Here is a 16,704-nt window from a genome sequence, read left to right as displayed (position 1 = left end):
AGGGATTAAAAATCTGCTATTGATGTTTGTTTCTCATTCTTGATTATATTTTTCAACTTCAAGTAGCTTTTCTGTTATTTGGATTTTAAACATTTTTTTTCTAAATGGCAACCTCGTCAAATGCTCCTAGTCTACTTCACTGGACTCAGCGTCATCAGAATTCAGCCAGAAATAGACTCTAGTCTAGGAACCAGATGGCTTAAAACAATTCTTCTTCTGTTCTGATGTATTTTAATTTTTAGTTTTCTTTTTCATTTTGAAGAATTTTTATTCAATTCTATTATATTGGCGGCTCCCTAACAATTTCAAAAATCAAACAGCTTACATAAGTTACATACATACAACCTTTTACTAAAGTGTGTATCCTTTAAAAAAATTGTTCAATCCAATATACTTATGAATTTTAAAGAGGATCTCTTAGGCCCTAAACGGTTTCTATTACCTTCAACACTCGTTAGAATTTCTTTTAGAAGTTACGTTTACATGATGGACATGATGCAACCAGACCACCTTCACTCTTACATAATGTGAAACAAAGCTACATCACTTTAAATACGAACATGGCATTCTTATATGTAAATCAAAACGTTTATAAAGGTGTGCTAGGGGACAGGATTCTTAGGCAATTTACCAAAGGATTCTTTTGTAAGTCATTTTCCAAAAACAGCTCCCAAAGAAATTTTTTTGATGTCTTTCTAAGGATGAGTCATCATCAAATCAAGTCACCGATGGTGACAGATTTTTTGGGGATAAAACAGGGTTCAGAAGGGACTCTTTAAATAATTTTCCCTGGATTTTGTTGATATTTGAGGCAGGTTCGGAGCGCACACTCTTAACTCAACATATTAGAAACATTTCAAAATCTTTGTTACTTGAGACGTTGAGACTTTTTCCAAAAAGTGGAGGACCAATGATTGACGTGACATGAAATTTTATAATATAAGAATTTATTTCTAATGAAACCCTTGAATGAAGAAAAACTTTATTAACAACATTTTCACAAAATAATAAAACAAGTTTGTTGTACTTAAAGGCTGTCAGAGTAATGTCTTAATATACCAGCCAACCGTCTAGAAATCGATCATTTACTTTGATCCAACCCTTTTAATTCTTCTTTCTGATCACCATACAAGATTTGTTTGATAATTGTTACTGCACTGAGCCCTCCTCTTGCCAAGATAAACCATCCATTTTTAGCATTAAAAACTGTTTCAAAAGGCTTATTTTTTATTTCACCTTTCTTGATCATTTCCAGCAATTTAACGACCCATTTTCCTGCCCCACCTAATCGGCCAGGGATTCTATCAGAAGCCACTTTGAGAGAGGTTATTATTTTTTGGGATAGTTTATCAATGATAGCTATGTACTTAGTTTTGAGTTGAATCAGTTTTTTGACTTCATCGGAATTTGGATCAGGTGGTGTCCATTTTTGTGACGAAGATGAAGCCATTGAGGAGGACGATGCTTCGTTTGATGCTTCCTTCGAAGATCCTTTCGATTTTCCTTTCGATGTTTTACCAGATACTTTCAATCCTTGCAAAATGTCATTAAAATCCTTCATAGACACCAATCCTGAAGATTTGACAGTTTCATAAACCAATTTTTTTCCACCTTCAATAGTATCTTCTGTATCTTTAAACAAAGTTGCAGCAGTTTCAAATAATTTTTCGATACGATTAACGGTAGCTTCTTTTTCTCCAGTTTTTCGTTTCAATTCCAGAAGAAAGTCATTGAGAAATGTCCGAACCAATCTACTAACTTTCAAATACTGTTTATTTTCCAGTAATCCTTTAAGCTCTGGCATTTTTTCCAGCTGAAGGTCCATCACTTTACCATTTGTGACCATGATAGATGCAATCAATTCTCCTGCATCAGAATACTTCTTTTCAATATCCTTTAAGATAGCATGCATTTCCGATAGCTTGGTTTTTTTATTGGCTAACAACTGTAACAAATTATCTCGTTCTTCCCTTCTACTTAAAAACAGTTGCACATCTTGTTTTCTTGGAGTTGCTCCTTCAACTATTTGAGACAAAATAATCAACTCCATGGCAGCCTCTTTACTTTCATCATCCATGGAACCCCATACATCGTCTTTACCTCCTAAATTCGTTCCCAGTACTCGTAAGATGGTATCTGCCACAACCATTTGATCATTTTCTTCCTTATCCAAAACTTTTATCAATCGTGGATATGAATGCTGCTTTTCTGGGTCAAACTCTTTTTTCGTGAAACGTGCAAATATCTGTCGTCCACCGTGAGGAGCTGATGTTAAGATGAATTCAAAAGGATAACCTCCAATGATGAACTTGACTTGCAAAGCCAAACGCGTTGGTTCGTCTTTCCCAGCTTCTGTTTCAAAAATATCAAGATCAAAGTAATGTACCAACATTTGACATAAATAGCCAAGAGTAACCTTGTCACCTGCACTCACCTCATAACTTAAGCATTTTATAGTATTTGTAATCTTTCTATTATCCTCTTCGGTTGTATAAGTGAAACAATTTTCTTTTTTATTGGCTTTTTTGATCTTTCTGTTGTAAAAATCTTCTGCTATTGGCAATTGTTCCATTGCTTCTTGTTGCCATTGGATTAACAATTTCCTGCTGTCTTCAAATGTTCTTCTTCCTGCATTTACGTCAACCTGAAAAATGTAACGAAAAGATAGAAGTAAAGAATTTCATACAAATAAATTATATTTGACTTGGTATAGTATAGCTCTAATAATGGTTTTAAGAGGTTCAGACAAAATTCCTTGTCAGAATTGCTTTTTCTTGAAAATTATGATTTTTGCATTTAGCGATAAGCAAATTGGGTCCCATTTCCGAGCACTATAAAGTGCTCCTTTGCCCATAGTGTCCTTCAGGGTCTCTTCCCCCCCCCATGCCTAGAATGAAAATTTTCCATTCCCCCCCCCCCTCATTTTTCCCCACCCTGCCTCCAAAAATTTCTCTGTCCCCCCCCCTCAAGCAAAAAATTAAAAAGCTGTAATTTGATGAACTTAACGCTTATTGTTTTCCCTAAGGTAGTTCTAATTCAAGAAGAAATGGAAAGGATGGTGTTTTTAAACCATAATATTAATAAAACTAAGCATTATGCTATATCATCTCATAAAACCAGATGTTTTTCAATTTTGAATTGATTTTGGAGAGTTCCCCCCCATGCCTAGAATGAAAATTTTCCATCCCCCCTCGTTCCCCCCCCCCCTGGCTTCAAAAAAAATTCTTTCCCCCCTATACGTCCTTTTGACCTCAAAACCCATTCCCCCCCTGAATCCAGGGGGGGGGGGGGAGGACACTATGTTGCCTATATGGTGCAGGGCCTACACCAAGGTCTGGAGGCATAACCATACGCTTTCCTCTAAGAAAATGAAAAAAAGAATGAAATAAGAGTCATCAAAAAATCTTTAACCACAAGCTGACAATATCTTGAAAACGTGTATACATTTTTTTGTCGCACCGGTATGCCTTAAGAAATAGAACTAATAAAAATATAAATCTTGAGTTCAACTTTTTAATTGAAAAAGAAGTTAAGGTGCCCAGGCCCCTCTGCTTCAACCCGCCACCCTCCCCTGGATGGCATGGCTGCATGGTAGAAAAACTTTTACAACTTACATTGTTTTTGAAAGCATCCCAGAAAGAAGAATTCGAGAAAATCTTCTTAGTACCATCATCAATGGAGATATGTCCATCTACATCAACCGCAACATTGTTTGTTATAACCAAAAACAATACCAATGACAAAATCTTTGTCCCCATCTATGAAAATATTTATAGTATGAGGGGGGGTGGTTTTGAGAAAAGTTGTATCAGCTAAATGTAACATCAAATACAAATACAGTACAGTACAGTATGTCATAAAAAGGCAGAACCTGTATTAGGTAGTCTTGCCATTTAGTAGTACAAATCTTTTGATAATAGTGTTCAAGAATCTTTCTCCAGGGCTTATGAAGTTCAGCGTTATCAAAACATATTGTATTGAAATATTCAGATAAAGAACTGAACAAACCTTATTAAAATTGATGCTAGCTGTCTGAAAAATCTTTGGCAAATAATGGTAAAGTTGTTGTGAAAATGGCGTTTTACTACAGGAAAAGTGGTGTCATGCATGATTGAACTTGCCCAGCCTTGATTATTTGGTTTTAAGATGTCTGCTCTCATTGAGTATACACAAGTTATTTGTTTAATCAAGACAGTTGTCTATAAAAAGCATCCAAGTATAGATCGAGGAAGTGTTACTCTTGGCATCAAAAGAACAAACAGAGTAAACAGAGAGAAGGATAAAGGAGGTTGAAAATAGAAATTTTTACTTTTAAGGAAAGATAGCTGCTGAAGGTTTATAATTCCCATTTAGAATATCTTCAGGGCTGGTGTCTATTGAGGATTTTAATGACATTTTGCAAGGATTGAAACATCAAAATGAAAATCGAAGTCTTCGAAGGGAGCATCAATGTCATCAATGTCTTCATCCTCCTCACAAAAATTGACACCACCTGATCCAAATTTCGATGAAGTTAAAAAACTGATTGAACTCAAAACAAAGTACATAACTATCATTGGAAAACTATCCCAAAAAGTAATTTTCAGTTCTCTCAAAGTGGCTTCTGATAGAATCCCTGTCCGGTTAGGTGGGGCAGGGAAATTGGCCGTTAAATTGCTGGAAATGATGAAAGGTGAAATAAAAAATAAGCCTTTTGAAACTTTTTTCAATGCTCAATCTTGTGCGGTGATCAGAAAGAAGAATTAAAGGGGTTGGATCAAAGTAAATGATCGATTTTTAGACGGTTGGCTGGTATATTAAGACATTACTCTGACAGCCTTTAAGTACCACAAACTTGTTTTAGAGTTTTATTATTTTTTAAAAATGTTGTTAATAAAGTTTTTCTTCATTGGGCTCTTCCAGAAAGAAAAATTGTACATGGGGGGTGGAGGATATAACAATTTTTAGTGATTTACCCCCCCCCCCCCCCGAACAGGGTGACTTTTGGCCCCCCAGACAATAGGTTTTACCCCCCGGACAAGCATCTGCCCCAAATTACCCCCGGACAAAGCAAATTTACCCCCCAGACAAGGAAAATTTTGATGATTTTTTGCTACCCCGGACAAAATATCCTCCACCCCCCATGTACAATTTTTTTCTGGAAGAGCCCATTCAAGGGTTTAATTAGAAATAAATTCTTATATTATGGAATTTCATGTCACGTCAATCATTGGTCTCAAGTCTCAAGTAACAAAAATTTTGAAATGTCTCTAGTATGTTGAATTAAGAGTGTGCGCTCCGAACCTGCCTAAAATATCAACAAAATCCAGGGAAAATTATTTAAAGAATCCCTTCTGAAGCCTGAAGTTTTCTCTTGAAAAAGTTTAAAGAAGACCTTCATTACTGGATAAAAAAATCTGTCACCTGTTTTTAGTATGTGGTTATAGTTACACCATCGGTGACTTGATTTGATGATGACTCATCCTTAGAAAGACATCAAAAAAAATTCTCCGGGAGCTGTTTTTGGAAAATGACTGACAAAAGAATCCTTTGGTAAATTGCCTAAGAATCCTGTCCCCTAGCAAACCTTTATAAACATTTTGATTGACATATAAAAATGCCCTGTTCGTATTTAAGGTGATGTAACTTTGTTTCACATTATGTAAGAGTGAAGGTCTGATTGCATCATGTCCATCATGCAAACGTAATATTTAAAAGAAATTCTAACGAGTGTTGAAGGCAATAGAAACCGTTTAGGGCCTAAGAGATCCTCTTTAAAATTCATAAGTATATTGGATTGAACAATTTTTTAAAAACATACATATTTTAGTAAAATGTTGTATATGTACTGCTTCACTTTTTTTTGCTGGATTAAGCTTTAAGTTGCCTATAGGCTTTACAGATCTGTGGTCACACCCCTCTTTCTATTGCTTTGTGTTAATCTACCTCAGGTGAAAATCTTTTCAAAAATGCCCTAAATATTTCTGACTCTTTTAGATAACCACTGATATTTATCCGTTGAAATGATGTCACTACGATTGCGCTACATAAACTTGACCAATTTCACAGTGTTTTGTATTACTAGTCTAGACATGGTTCTTATTTTAGTTTTATGTTCAAAAGCACTTACTTACTACACTTCCATGTATTGAATTCAATTGGATTGGTGTTTGTTTAGTCACGTGGTCTATTGTTGTTTTTTGGTATTATTACGTAATCTTGTGGTATTAAAGCTGTATATAGGAACAACCTTATAAGAATACGAGCCTCGATTTTGAATAAAGTTTACCTAAGAACAACCTTCTGAAATTCTGCTTGGGAAAGTTCAAGGACATAGAGAGAGGAACTTCTTGAGGATAATAATTGGAAATTTCTAGTGTGAATTTACTGTTTCTCGATAAAAAGGTGTGAAGCTGAAGCTATAAAGGAATATGTGATGCTGTGGTATTTTAGACTAAATTGGTGCATTCTTTTCGAGTCAAAGATTTACTTTACAATTTTGCACACGAAATTTAAGGTTGTGTTTAGGTCAAGTAAAGGCTAAAACCTTCGTGATTTTAAAGGACGTCAGTAATTGCTGAAACGGAAATCTCTAAACAAATGGTACTTCTGTATTTATATTATTCGATTACTTATATATAGACGCAATGTCATCAGTGGCCACTTTCAAACAGTAGTTTCTTTGCTTGGTCAGGGCCCAAGGGTATATTGAAGTAAGTTGCCATTGTCAACCATGATAGGGGAACAAGAGGGCGAGGAATAATCTATTCCGCACTTGGAAATAACGCGATCTTATTGGTTTATCGTGTTGGTGGTTCCGTAACAGTCCGAAGTATCTAAAGATGGTAGATCAAGCAGTGAATAGCAGCACCGACCTGGAATTTTTTTTTTATTTGTAAACTCTAAAACTTTAAAACTAGCTGTACTCATTGTTTGATAGACTGAGTTAGTAGCTTTTATTATTTAGAAATCATAACCTCTCATTGACATTATTGAACACAAAAACCAGCGAGAGAGACACAGAAGACACAAGAGAGGCAGGCTTTATATCATCGATCATCCGGATGATGATGATCATCGTACGTTAGTACTGCACCCCCTCCCGGCCCCTGCGGCTGGCAGGTCGGGCTCAGTCATAGCCTCACTCAGGCATACTGCGTCTGGAGACTAGCAAGCCAAATCAGTACCATCTAGTTATGCAAAAAGCACACCTATGGGTATTTTTATACCGTGAGATTGGGTAACTTGCATCAGTGGAGGCTAACTTGCATAGCCCTCAAATGAATGACCTGGCTGGTCATTAAAATACAAAGTTAATTCAAAACAAAAATGGTAGAGTAGAGCTGCGAGCAGAGCTGCGTAGTTGTATTTTAATGACCAGCCAGGTCATTCATTCGAGGGCTATGCATGTTAGCCTCCACTGATGCAAGTTACCCAATTTCACGGTACCTACCTACAGCTACATACACAACATATCATCAATGTATATATGTCGTCAACGTCATTCATACCGTAACTTTGTGTAATGCGTGCCACCACCACAATCAATGTTAAATTTGTGTCATACTCATTAGCAGCTTTCTGGTCTGTGAAGTAGTTAAAAGATCTCTTGTTTTTTTACATATTGTAGTCAGAGTCACGGAAATCCTTGCATTTGCACAGGGTTCGACTAGTCTGGAGATCCATACTCTCTACTCATTGGGAGTATGGTATTTTTCACCCAGTTTGAATTTATTTACATTTGGTTTGGATTTCGTGCCAAAAAAGCCGTTGATAAGGTTAGCCAATCAGGTTCACGCACTTCCAATCAAAACAATAATATCACGTGGTTTCAACAATTTTTTAACAGCCAATAGAATTCTGCGACCAGATTTGGCATCTACAAAAATACCCGGCTACTCTATCTGTTATTTCTATATTATTATTCGTTTTAACTAAATGCTATACTTCTAAATCATAAACAGAAGTAGACGGGTCTCCCAGCTAAGGGTTCAACATGCGGCAAATGCAACAGGTCGAAAAAGAAAGTGACAAAAAAACCCCGTGCAAATACACTCGATCACTGCGACCCGTTGCATTTACACAGAGTGGAAAAATGTTACACTTGATTATAAAAATATGCACAGATCAAAATTTTAACCCGTGGACGAAAATTTTCTAAAAAGGCTAAAGAATCTTCTAAAGAGAAAATGAAAATGCCATTCGTCTTCGTTTTATGCCATTTTCATTTTAAAGTTAAGATTTTGTTCTATTTGATGCTTGCACAGGGTCTGAAAAAATTGTTGAAACCGTTGCAAATGCACACCCCATGCAAATGTAAGGATTTCTGTGACTGATATAAATAGATAAAACCTTCTGAGAAAGTAGGAAGGTCGAAGCTCTTGCGCGTGCGGCAGTATTAAAAACAAAACATGATTTTGGAAAAAAAATCTTTAAACTTATATCTCCTAGAAGAAAACCTTTTTCAGCATAAAGGTTTTTTCCAGAGTAAAGAGAATTTATTCAGCTTTCTTCTTCAAAAAAAATTATGAAGATACGTTATCTCGTTCCTTCAAAATTTGAAAATGAGTATTCAGGAGTGCGTTTTTTCAAAGTTCTTGTTCACAGCACGGCAATTTTTTTCACTGGGTGTACTAAAATCCAAAGCGCTAGCCATCGGAGACAGCTATTGGCCTTAATTTTTTTGCATCATCCCCTGTGATATAGTTGAGCTACCAAAACGTACCACGTTCGTTAATTAGAGCAAGCTACTTTTTTTCAGGAAGTTAAAATATGTACTTAAAATGCAACTTTTCCCTTAAAATCTTCAATATTTTTAAACAAAGGTTGATTAGAATAAAAGACAAATGTTTTTTCTTTTCAAATCTGAAAAAACTTTTTATCAAACAGTTTCGTTCGCCAAGCAAAAGTTTAGGGTATAGTGACCCCCGTCTACAGTTCGTGAAACTATAATAGAGAAAGCTATCAAAAATTAATTATAATAGAAGGCTGCTATGACCACAAAATCAGACATAGTAACAAAGTAACAGTACAAACAATAACCTGTGGAAGTGTGTTATCAGCTTCATTGCATGTCATGTTCATTGGCAGATTGGGACTAATTTCGCAAATGACACCCACGTTTGCGAAATTCACAAAATTTAATTCCCGCAATATTTAATCCCATTAAAGTACCGTGAGTTGGTCTATATTAATTTCAACATCCTCTTTTTAATTCTCCATCACTCATCTTTGGAGACAGTTTAGACTAAATTTCCTATATATATCAAGATTATGAGATTTAGAGTGCAGGCCAATTTCACTTTCGTTTTTAGTGGTTTTATTTTTGATTTCAAGCCGACATCTTAGCAACAGGGTGATTGACCATAGTTGCAGGGGTTTGTGCAAAAAACCAAAAATTTTCCATGTTTGACTTTTTCGTACAAAATTTTCAAAATTAAAATGTTTTACAATCGTAAATTATTCTTGTAATCAAGGATTTTTTCCTATTTTAGTCTCAACATGCAGTGGATTGTTTAAAAACATACTCGAATACATTTATATCCTTGAATTTTTGTAAACTTTATCAATTTTTTTATTAATTATATACTGAAGTTTTGAATTTGAAGTTTGAATTTTTTATCATCCCCATGGAATGAACCTCTTTCCAAACATTTATTCTGAAGTCCTGAAGTCCTATCATCATCTTCTCTTTTAGTGAAAAACAGAAAGGAATGCTGAATGTCTCAACAACGTACTCTAATTTCAAATTGATAGTATAATGGGTAAGTTAAATTTCCTAGAGTACCTTATACATAAAGGGTTAAATTGTAGGAGGGGCAATTTTGTTTTTTTATTTTGTTTCATTTTTTCTTTGACATGCTCTTGGCTCTTTTTGTTCGACTGATTTTTTTGATAGATGTTCATGATTAAATGGAACTACCTGTGAATTTGTAAGTTTTTGTATTATGGTTATTATTACAGTAAAAGTTTTAGCCTAGATTTTTGAAACAGAGTACTCTACTTAACAACTTAAGTCAAAGTTCTTTTGGTTCTTTTTCTGTTGAATATTGCATTTTCTGTCTAATATTGCATTTTTCTAGTTTTACCTAGCTTTGAAGAATTTATTACAAGTCAGTAATGAGAATTATATAAGAATATTGATGTGAAAAAGTAGTCAATATATAGAATAATTAATTCATAATAGTTCCCAATTATTAATTTAAATTTAAATTCATTTATTAAAGAAAGGTCTCTCAAGAATGACCCTGTAATATATTTATAGGCAAAAAATCTCAAACCATCTTCTTTAGACCTTTAGTTCATAAATATTTTTCTTATTTTTTCCCACTATCCATTTAATTTCTATTTCTAATCATTTATATGCATAAATTTCCACTGAAAAGTAACAATATGAATAATTTTAAGAACAGAATCAATCAAATTAAACATGTGAAAGTTTATTCAATGAAAATAACAAACATGAAAATAAGTTACTAAGTAATTTTGATTTTAGGATTTGTTTTCAATTGACTGGACATTTGTTTGACTCATAACTGTGACAAAACAATGACAGACAGACTTTACAACGACAATAACAGTAACAATAACCAAAGAAGTGGCATCATAAATCAGGGAATTATTTAGTTTCAATTTTCTTACTAAATTTAGATAGCCATGTTTGGATTTGCTTTGATAATTTGTAAGATCCTCGAACGTTTTAAGGCAAATAAATTGATCCTGCACATTTGAGGAGTATCACAACCATTTTATTCGAGGAAAATCTTTGAGTGTAAAATTGTTACTTTATTTGACATAACATTTATCCTTTTCGTCACCACTTCAACATCTTTTCTCTACACTAGATAATGATGAACCTGAAGATATTGCCCTTGTTGAAAATGCTGAGAATATTGCTGGACTATTGACCCTTTGTCAGGAGGCAGCAGCACTCGAAATAGGCTTTCAAACGCAAATTAAACAATGCATTGAACTGAAAGGCCCTAGCTCACTTTTGACTGGCGAGAAAACTCTTCTTTTGTTGGCATCATACCCCAAATGTACAGATGGCATTCTTTATGGCTTGCCTTTGGTTTTGGAAATGAATGGTGAAAAATTCTTGTACCTCAGGTAATTGTTTTGATACAAAAAAGAGATGAAAGTATCTTATCAATAAACTGTAGTATATATCTTAAAAACTTGTAATGTTTTTAATTCCTTAGGTACTGCGAAACTGGGATCTACAGAGGATTTTTCAAACAAAATCTTCGTGCATTGATGGGTGATTTTATTAAGGAGAATGATATTACCAAGGTTTTTCCTGTTCGAATTTTTAATGATTGGGACATCAATGCAAAAATATTTCAAAGATCAGAATCAAAGAAAGGTAAATTATAACTGTCTAAAAATTACCTTAAGTGTGTCTCATAGTAAACAAAATAGCATTAGTTTTCAAAACTGTTTTTTCAGTCAAAAGATGAATAAGATATTTTCTTATTCGAGTCTAAAAATTAGAGAAAGACAATAAAATCTTTTTTTCAAGGAACTTGTTCAATATATTTTGCTGTAATACTGAATAAAACTATTTGAATAATGTTCTACTGTGATAATTTTCTAGGATCAAAGAATCACTCCGGTTTGATGGAAATAATAATAAAATTCATTCAGAATTCGATTTATCATTTCTCACGATCACAATTTTTAATGCAAATTCTATTTATTACCTTTATATCAGAACATTTCCTTTTTTCAATGTATTTTCTCATTTAAGGACACAGTGAAGAAAACAACTCGCAAGTATTCTCAAAGAATACAGTCAAAAAAGGTGGCTGTCTGAACAAAACGTTTCCTACCGCACTGAAAGTTTTCCAGAAATATTACAACGAATTTGCGCCTGGTTTTGTCATTTATTGTAATAGAAATGCTCGCTATGCAAATGGACAATCTGATAAGTAGTAAGTCATTATTTTTATATAAAGTAGTTTCTTTAAAATTAATATTTTATTTTTGATCACAAAAATTAGCAGTTGAGTCTATATCCTACAATCTAATTACAACTGAAGTCTTCCCAACTTTGATAAAAACATTACTCAAAAGAAACATATCGTGGGAGATATGGCGATAAGGGTAGAAAAACAAACCAAAAACCATGTCAATCTAAAACTAGAATTACAAGCTTTTACTGAGAGTTTTTTTATTTATTTTTCAGCTATTACAGATTGGATGGTATTGGGGACAAAGATCATTGGTATTCTTTCATTAAAGATTTTGCGATCAACAGACCAGAAAGAACTTGTCTAGAACCTAATTCTATTCACGATTTCTTCAAAGACAAGGAAAGTCTTTCCTTAGAAATACAGTGTGATTTAATATCTGCGTTACCAAACATACACTCTTGGACCAATGATTCCAACAGCGGAGTTAAAAAAGAGCATTGCTTTATCCCTACTGGTCGATCACCTCGTAATATGATTTTAGACGTAATGGATAAAGACATTCATAATAATTTTATCATAAAAATACTTTGTTATGTGTTAGATGGTGCCTATCATCTCAAGAAGAAACCAAATCTTCAGAAGAAAGTAAGTAAACAGAATACAGTCTTCTTTCCCTGTTGAATGTATATATTTTTATTCGTGAATTCTATTATTGTATTTCTATCAAATTTAGCTTTTCTTTTTACAATGTTCTTTCTTATTTTCCAGCCAAAACCAAAAAGATTGTCGTTAACTAAAAAGCCAAGAAAGACTCTCACTCAAGCCCAACTATTGGATGAATTAGACCTTCCAGAGGATACCTTTGATGCTCCAACGATGATGAAACCTTCTCCATATTTAGATTTCAAACACAGTCTTTTCAATGATGGTACTATCCTTTGGAGAGAGAATACAATCAATAGACAAGTGGTTGTAATGAATGATTACGACTCCCTTACTGGTATATTTAAGGTAAGATTATATTTTACAAAATTACATTAGTGAATACTAGGCGGTTCCCGTCGTCGCAAAAGCCGGTTTAGCTTGCGCATCAAAAGCCCTTAGAATGATAAAGATGGTATAGTTCATGCTCTCTAATTCTATCTTTAAGGGGAATCTGAATTTGTTTTCATCAACGATGGGGGTACATCGAGTAGTAGAAAGATTTCTCGTAAATACCTTTTTATGCTTCAAATAGAATGAGAAAATGAAGAACTATCAAGGTGCTAATTTTCTCGCTCAATTATGGATGAAAAAATTAAGATTAGTGAATATCCTTATGAGGTAGAGATTGCAGATTTGCCTCAAGTCAAAATTTGCTTGTACATATTGATGTATAGACTGATCCTAATAAACAACAACCCCAACATCTATATACTAGCCCATATAAAAGTACCGCAAGTGATTCAAAATCTAATATTTGCAATTCTAGTACATAGAGACCCAAATCTATAATGACTTATTATAATGTGACTTTACTGATGTAAATTTCGAGGCATTTTAGGCTAACATCTTTTAAAATGTTCTTTCAGTTTAATGACTTTGCTATGATAACCCGCACAATTCGTCGAAACTCGATGATCCATCTCGTATGCACTTGTGACACCTTCCGAACACTTTCTTCAGTTGTTAAATCATCTGATTGGGATGGTGTCAAATGCTGTCATATCCAAGCTATCAAAGACATTTATAGCGAGGTAGGGATTGATACCATGCTTAGCCAAATCACCAGGCACCTAACAATCTTCTCAGTAATTAAACTCACGGAAAAAGCTCTTGATTTTGATCAGTCAGTTATTATTTGATCCATATTTAGTTGATTTTGCTTTTCGTCAAATAGTTTTTCCATCTTAAAATCATCAATATTTCTTTTTCTTCGTAGTTCAAAATTTCTGTGAAGCCTCATGAAGCATTTGCTACTCATAGCTATTCAATTCCACCAGCCTCCGTTGCAAGTGAAAATGCTTTGGCCAAACGTATAGAAAAAGGATTGCAAGCATATAGTGAAGATGTCATGGTTCTGGACAGTGTAAATGTGGAGAAATTTTCAGTTCGTTCCTCAATCGGTCATCATTTCGTTCACGTTTTCAAATCAAATCAAGATGATCGAGTATTTGTGGCTTGTCAATCTGGAATATGCTCTAAGCGATATCGAAAACTGGTCAATTTCTGCACGATGGATGAAGTCGCTTTATGTGCGCACTTAACTGTTTTCAAATCATACCTGGATTGTAACTGGAAAAAGCATCGTCTTCTGCGAATCTTGCGCTGGCAGAATATTCCGGATGATGGTACCGCCATGGACGATAAAGACGAGGTTGAAGAAAAAGAAGAGGAAGAAGATGAGGTCGAAAACGAGTTTGAAATGGAGCTTGAAAAAGAGCTTGCTTCCGAAAACTCTAAATCGTCTAAGGTAAAGTTCTACGCTCTCAATTTTCCATTACAGACATCATCAAATATTTTGGACAAAATATGTTTTTGGACAAAATATGTTTTCAAACTAGTTCAAACCCTAAAGTATGAAACATGAAATAGTGGTTCAAAAGTTGTTTCCAGTCAAGTGTCAATTATATTCCAATGAGACTAGTTGACGTCTGGTAAAATATACATCATTTTCTGTTATGATCATCTCAAGCTAAAATGTCTGAAAAAATAACATGATTTTATCCCCCCCCCTATCGACTTCTATTCTGTTTGCCTTGTCATGAAAGGAACTTTTAAAGTTCTCTTCAAGATTTTGCAATAGAATTTAAGTGATATCTTGAAACTGAGATCAATATGAAATCTTTTATAGAGTCAAGTATTCTTTCTAAATCGATTCTATTATGAATTGATTCAAATTAATCAATTTTAGGTTACCGATGGATTCGACGGCGAAAGTCAGACTTGGAAATTTCACACGCGCTTTCCAAGGAATGTTTGCACTGACCGTTTTGATAATCAATTGAAAGAAAACACGTTAAATCATTTAGAGCTGTGTTTAAAAGCTTTGAGAGATCGAGAATTCGTTGCGTCGTTTCATCCAGCACCTGAGACTGAAGTTTGTGATTGTGAGGTGAATTGAGAATAATATATTAAAATTTGATAAAATTAAGAATTTGTTTGCTGAAGGATTTCCAAATTACTTGCATTTTAGTAAAAATGAAAAAGGTTCAATTTGAACGACTTTAAATCTTACAAAATTTCTAATCAAAACAACACATTATATTTCAGATACCTTGGAGGAGAGATGGACAAGAGAACCTTTTGTATTCGCCAGACGGAATGACAACCCTTTACACCAAACTTTGCACCATAGAATGTCAAGTCTTTAAACTCGTGTGCAAGAATTCTAAATGTATCCAAGTGTGGAACGGGTCAAAAGAAAACATCTTTCGTCTTTCCCGTAATGTTTGCATCGTAGAGGAGTTATGTTGGGAATTTACCAATAACGTTTGCACAATGAAGTGTAATTTTTCTTCATTCAGCAAAAGTATGAATGACATCTACATTAGTCACCAATCAGCAAAAAAATTTCTCACTTCAAAAACTTTTCTGAAAATTTATTTCGCTTGGGCGAGTCATCAAAACCGTGAGTTTCGTCGTGCTTGTCATTGGTGCGGTGAATCACCGAAAGCACTCGCTTGTGATGGCACGAAAATCGGCATTATGAGCCGCAATCTTCGCATCGTTCCCATGGAATCAGTATCATCAGATGCTCAGAAGTTACCGACTCAGAATCGACGCAACGACCGCTGTTTTTTAAGATACCCTGAAAAGGATCCAAATGAAACAATCAAACAACAGGAAGAGAAAGAAAAAAGAATTCGAGATGCCAGACTGTTTTTAAAAAGCCAAACAAAGAGGAAAGTATTGGATGAGAAGAAAAATGCTGATAAGAAAAAGAACAAGAAGAAAAATGAATTGGAGCTGTCTCCAGAAGAAATCGAAGATCAAACCAAACTTCTTCTCGGTGTAATACCCAAGGAGCTGGTCCCTCTCTTCACGTCGTATTTCAATCAGAAAATGAGCCTTGACCAACTGGTCGCAACAAAGAGGGTGTTCTATTTCCTCTCATTCGATTGTGCACTTCGCACTTTCTTGCCGAGTATGCTGTTGCCTACAATAGAGAGTTTGTTGCAAGCTAACATCTTTGATGACGATGATATTGAAAGTGTCTACGAAGAGTGTAGGAAATTCAATCCCGCCCTCGAAGCTTTTCTTCAATCTTTTGTTATCGATGGTCTACTCGACGAGAATGCAGCTAATCTGTTGAAATACATTTGCAACCGCATCCGTGAAACTGAAGCACTCAACCCTGACGTTTCAGATCCTCTTACTGAAACTATTCCATACAACCCAAAGGACGGCTCATTCTATTATTTCAGACCCGACGGAGCAAAGATAAGGAACAACCGTCACTTTTCAATTGATGATGGCAAATCGACACGCGTGCACGATGACAAACCCACCACCTCATCTTGCACAAAAAAGTATCCAACGGTCGCCACACGCGGAGCATCGTATCTTTTCTTTGGTTTTGCCCTACCCATGGACATTGTTATGGTGCCCATATTGTCAATGGACAAGAAGGAAGGAAGGATGCAGCCTGCTCCCTTTTTACTCATCTTGAAATCCCACCTGAAATGATTTTTTACGACTTTGCATGTTCGTTGGAGGAATATACTTTGAATCGAGAGGCCGAGTATTTTCGTATGTGTCGCTTCTATCATGACCTTTTCCATGGTCCTGCTCATTCTTGCTCGTCTATGTTTAATGGCAGAGGCTTGGA

General features: G+C 34.8%; 1 protein-coding gene across 2 annotated transcripts; it reads left to right on the top strand.

Annotated features, from left to right (window-relative positions):
- Positions 1-9,660: 9,660 nt before the first annotated feature.
- LOC136808953 (uncharacterized) lies at positions 9,661-16,704 on the top strand. 2 transcript variants are annotated; one of them, XM_067065519.1, is made up of 10 exons: positions 9,661-9,743; positions 10,824-11,088; positions 11,181-11,344; positions 11,729-11,912; positions 12,167-12,539; positions 12,663-12,905; positions 13,466-13,630; positions 13,816-14,346; positions 14,788-14,988; positions 15,147-16,704. In XM_067065519.1, the coding sequence occupies exons 1-10, from the start codon at positions 9,740-9,742 to the stop codon at positions 16,560-16,562; spliced, it is 3,546 nt and encodes a 1,181-aa protein (XP_066921620.1). In that variant the 5' UTR covers positions 9,661-9,739; the 3' UTR covers positions 16,563-16,704. The 2 variants fall into 2 exon arrangements, with proteins under 2 accessions (XP_066921620.1, XP_066921621.1); XM_067065520.1 differs by having other exon boundaries at positions 9,675-9,743; positions 10,475-11,088.

This window comes from Clytia hemisphaerica, unplaced genomic scaffold, assembly GCF_902728285.1.
Source record: "Clytia hemisphaerica strain Z4C2 unplaced genomic scaffold, Clytia hemisphaerica genome assembly, whole genome shotgun sequence".
Lineage (NCBI taxonomy): Eukaryota > Metazoa > Cnidaria > Hydrozoa > Leptothecata > Clytiidae > Clytia > Clytia hemisphaerica.
This window is presented reverse-complemented; position numbering and strand designations above follow the sequence as displayed.

What these genes read in the sequence shown, in the direction of transcription:
- LOC136808953 (XM_067065519.1), top strand. An exon ending in AAGATCAGAATCAAAGAAAG is followed by an intron (nt 11,345 to 11,728) that starts GTAAATTATAAC and finishes TTCTCATTTAAG; the next exon opens with GACACAGTGAAGAAAACAAC. An exon ending in CTGAAGTTTGTGATTGTGAG is followed by an intron (nt 14,989 to 15,146) that starts GTGAATTGAGAA and finishes ATTATATTTCAG; the next exon opens with ATACCTTGGAGGAGAGATGG.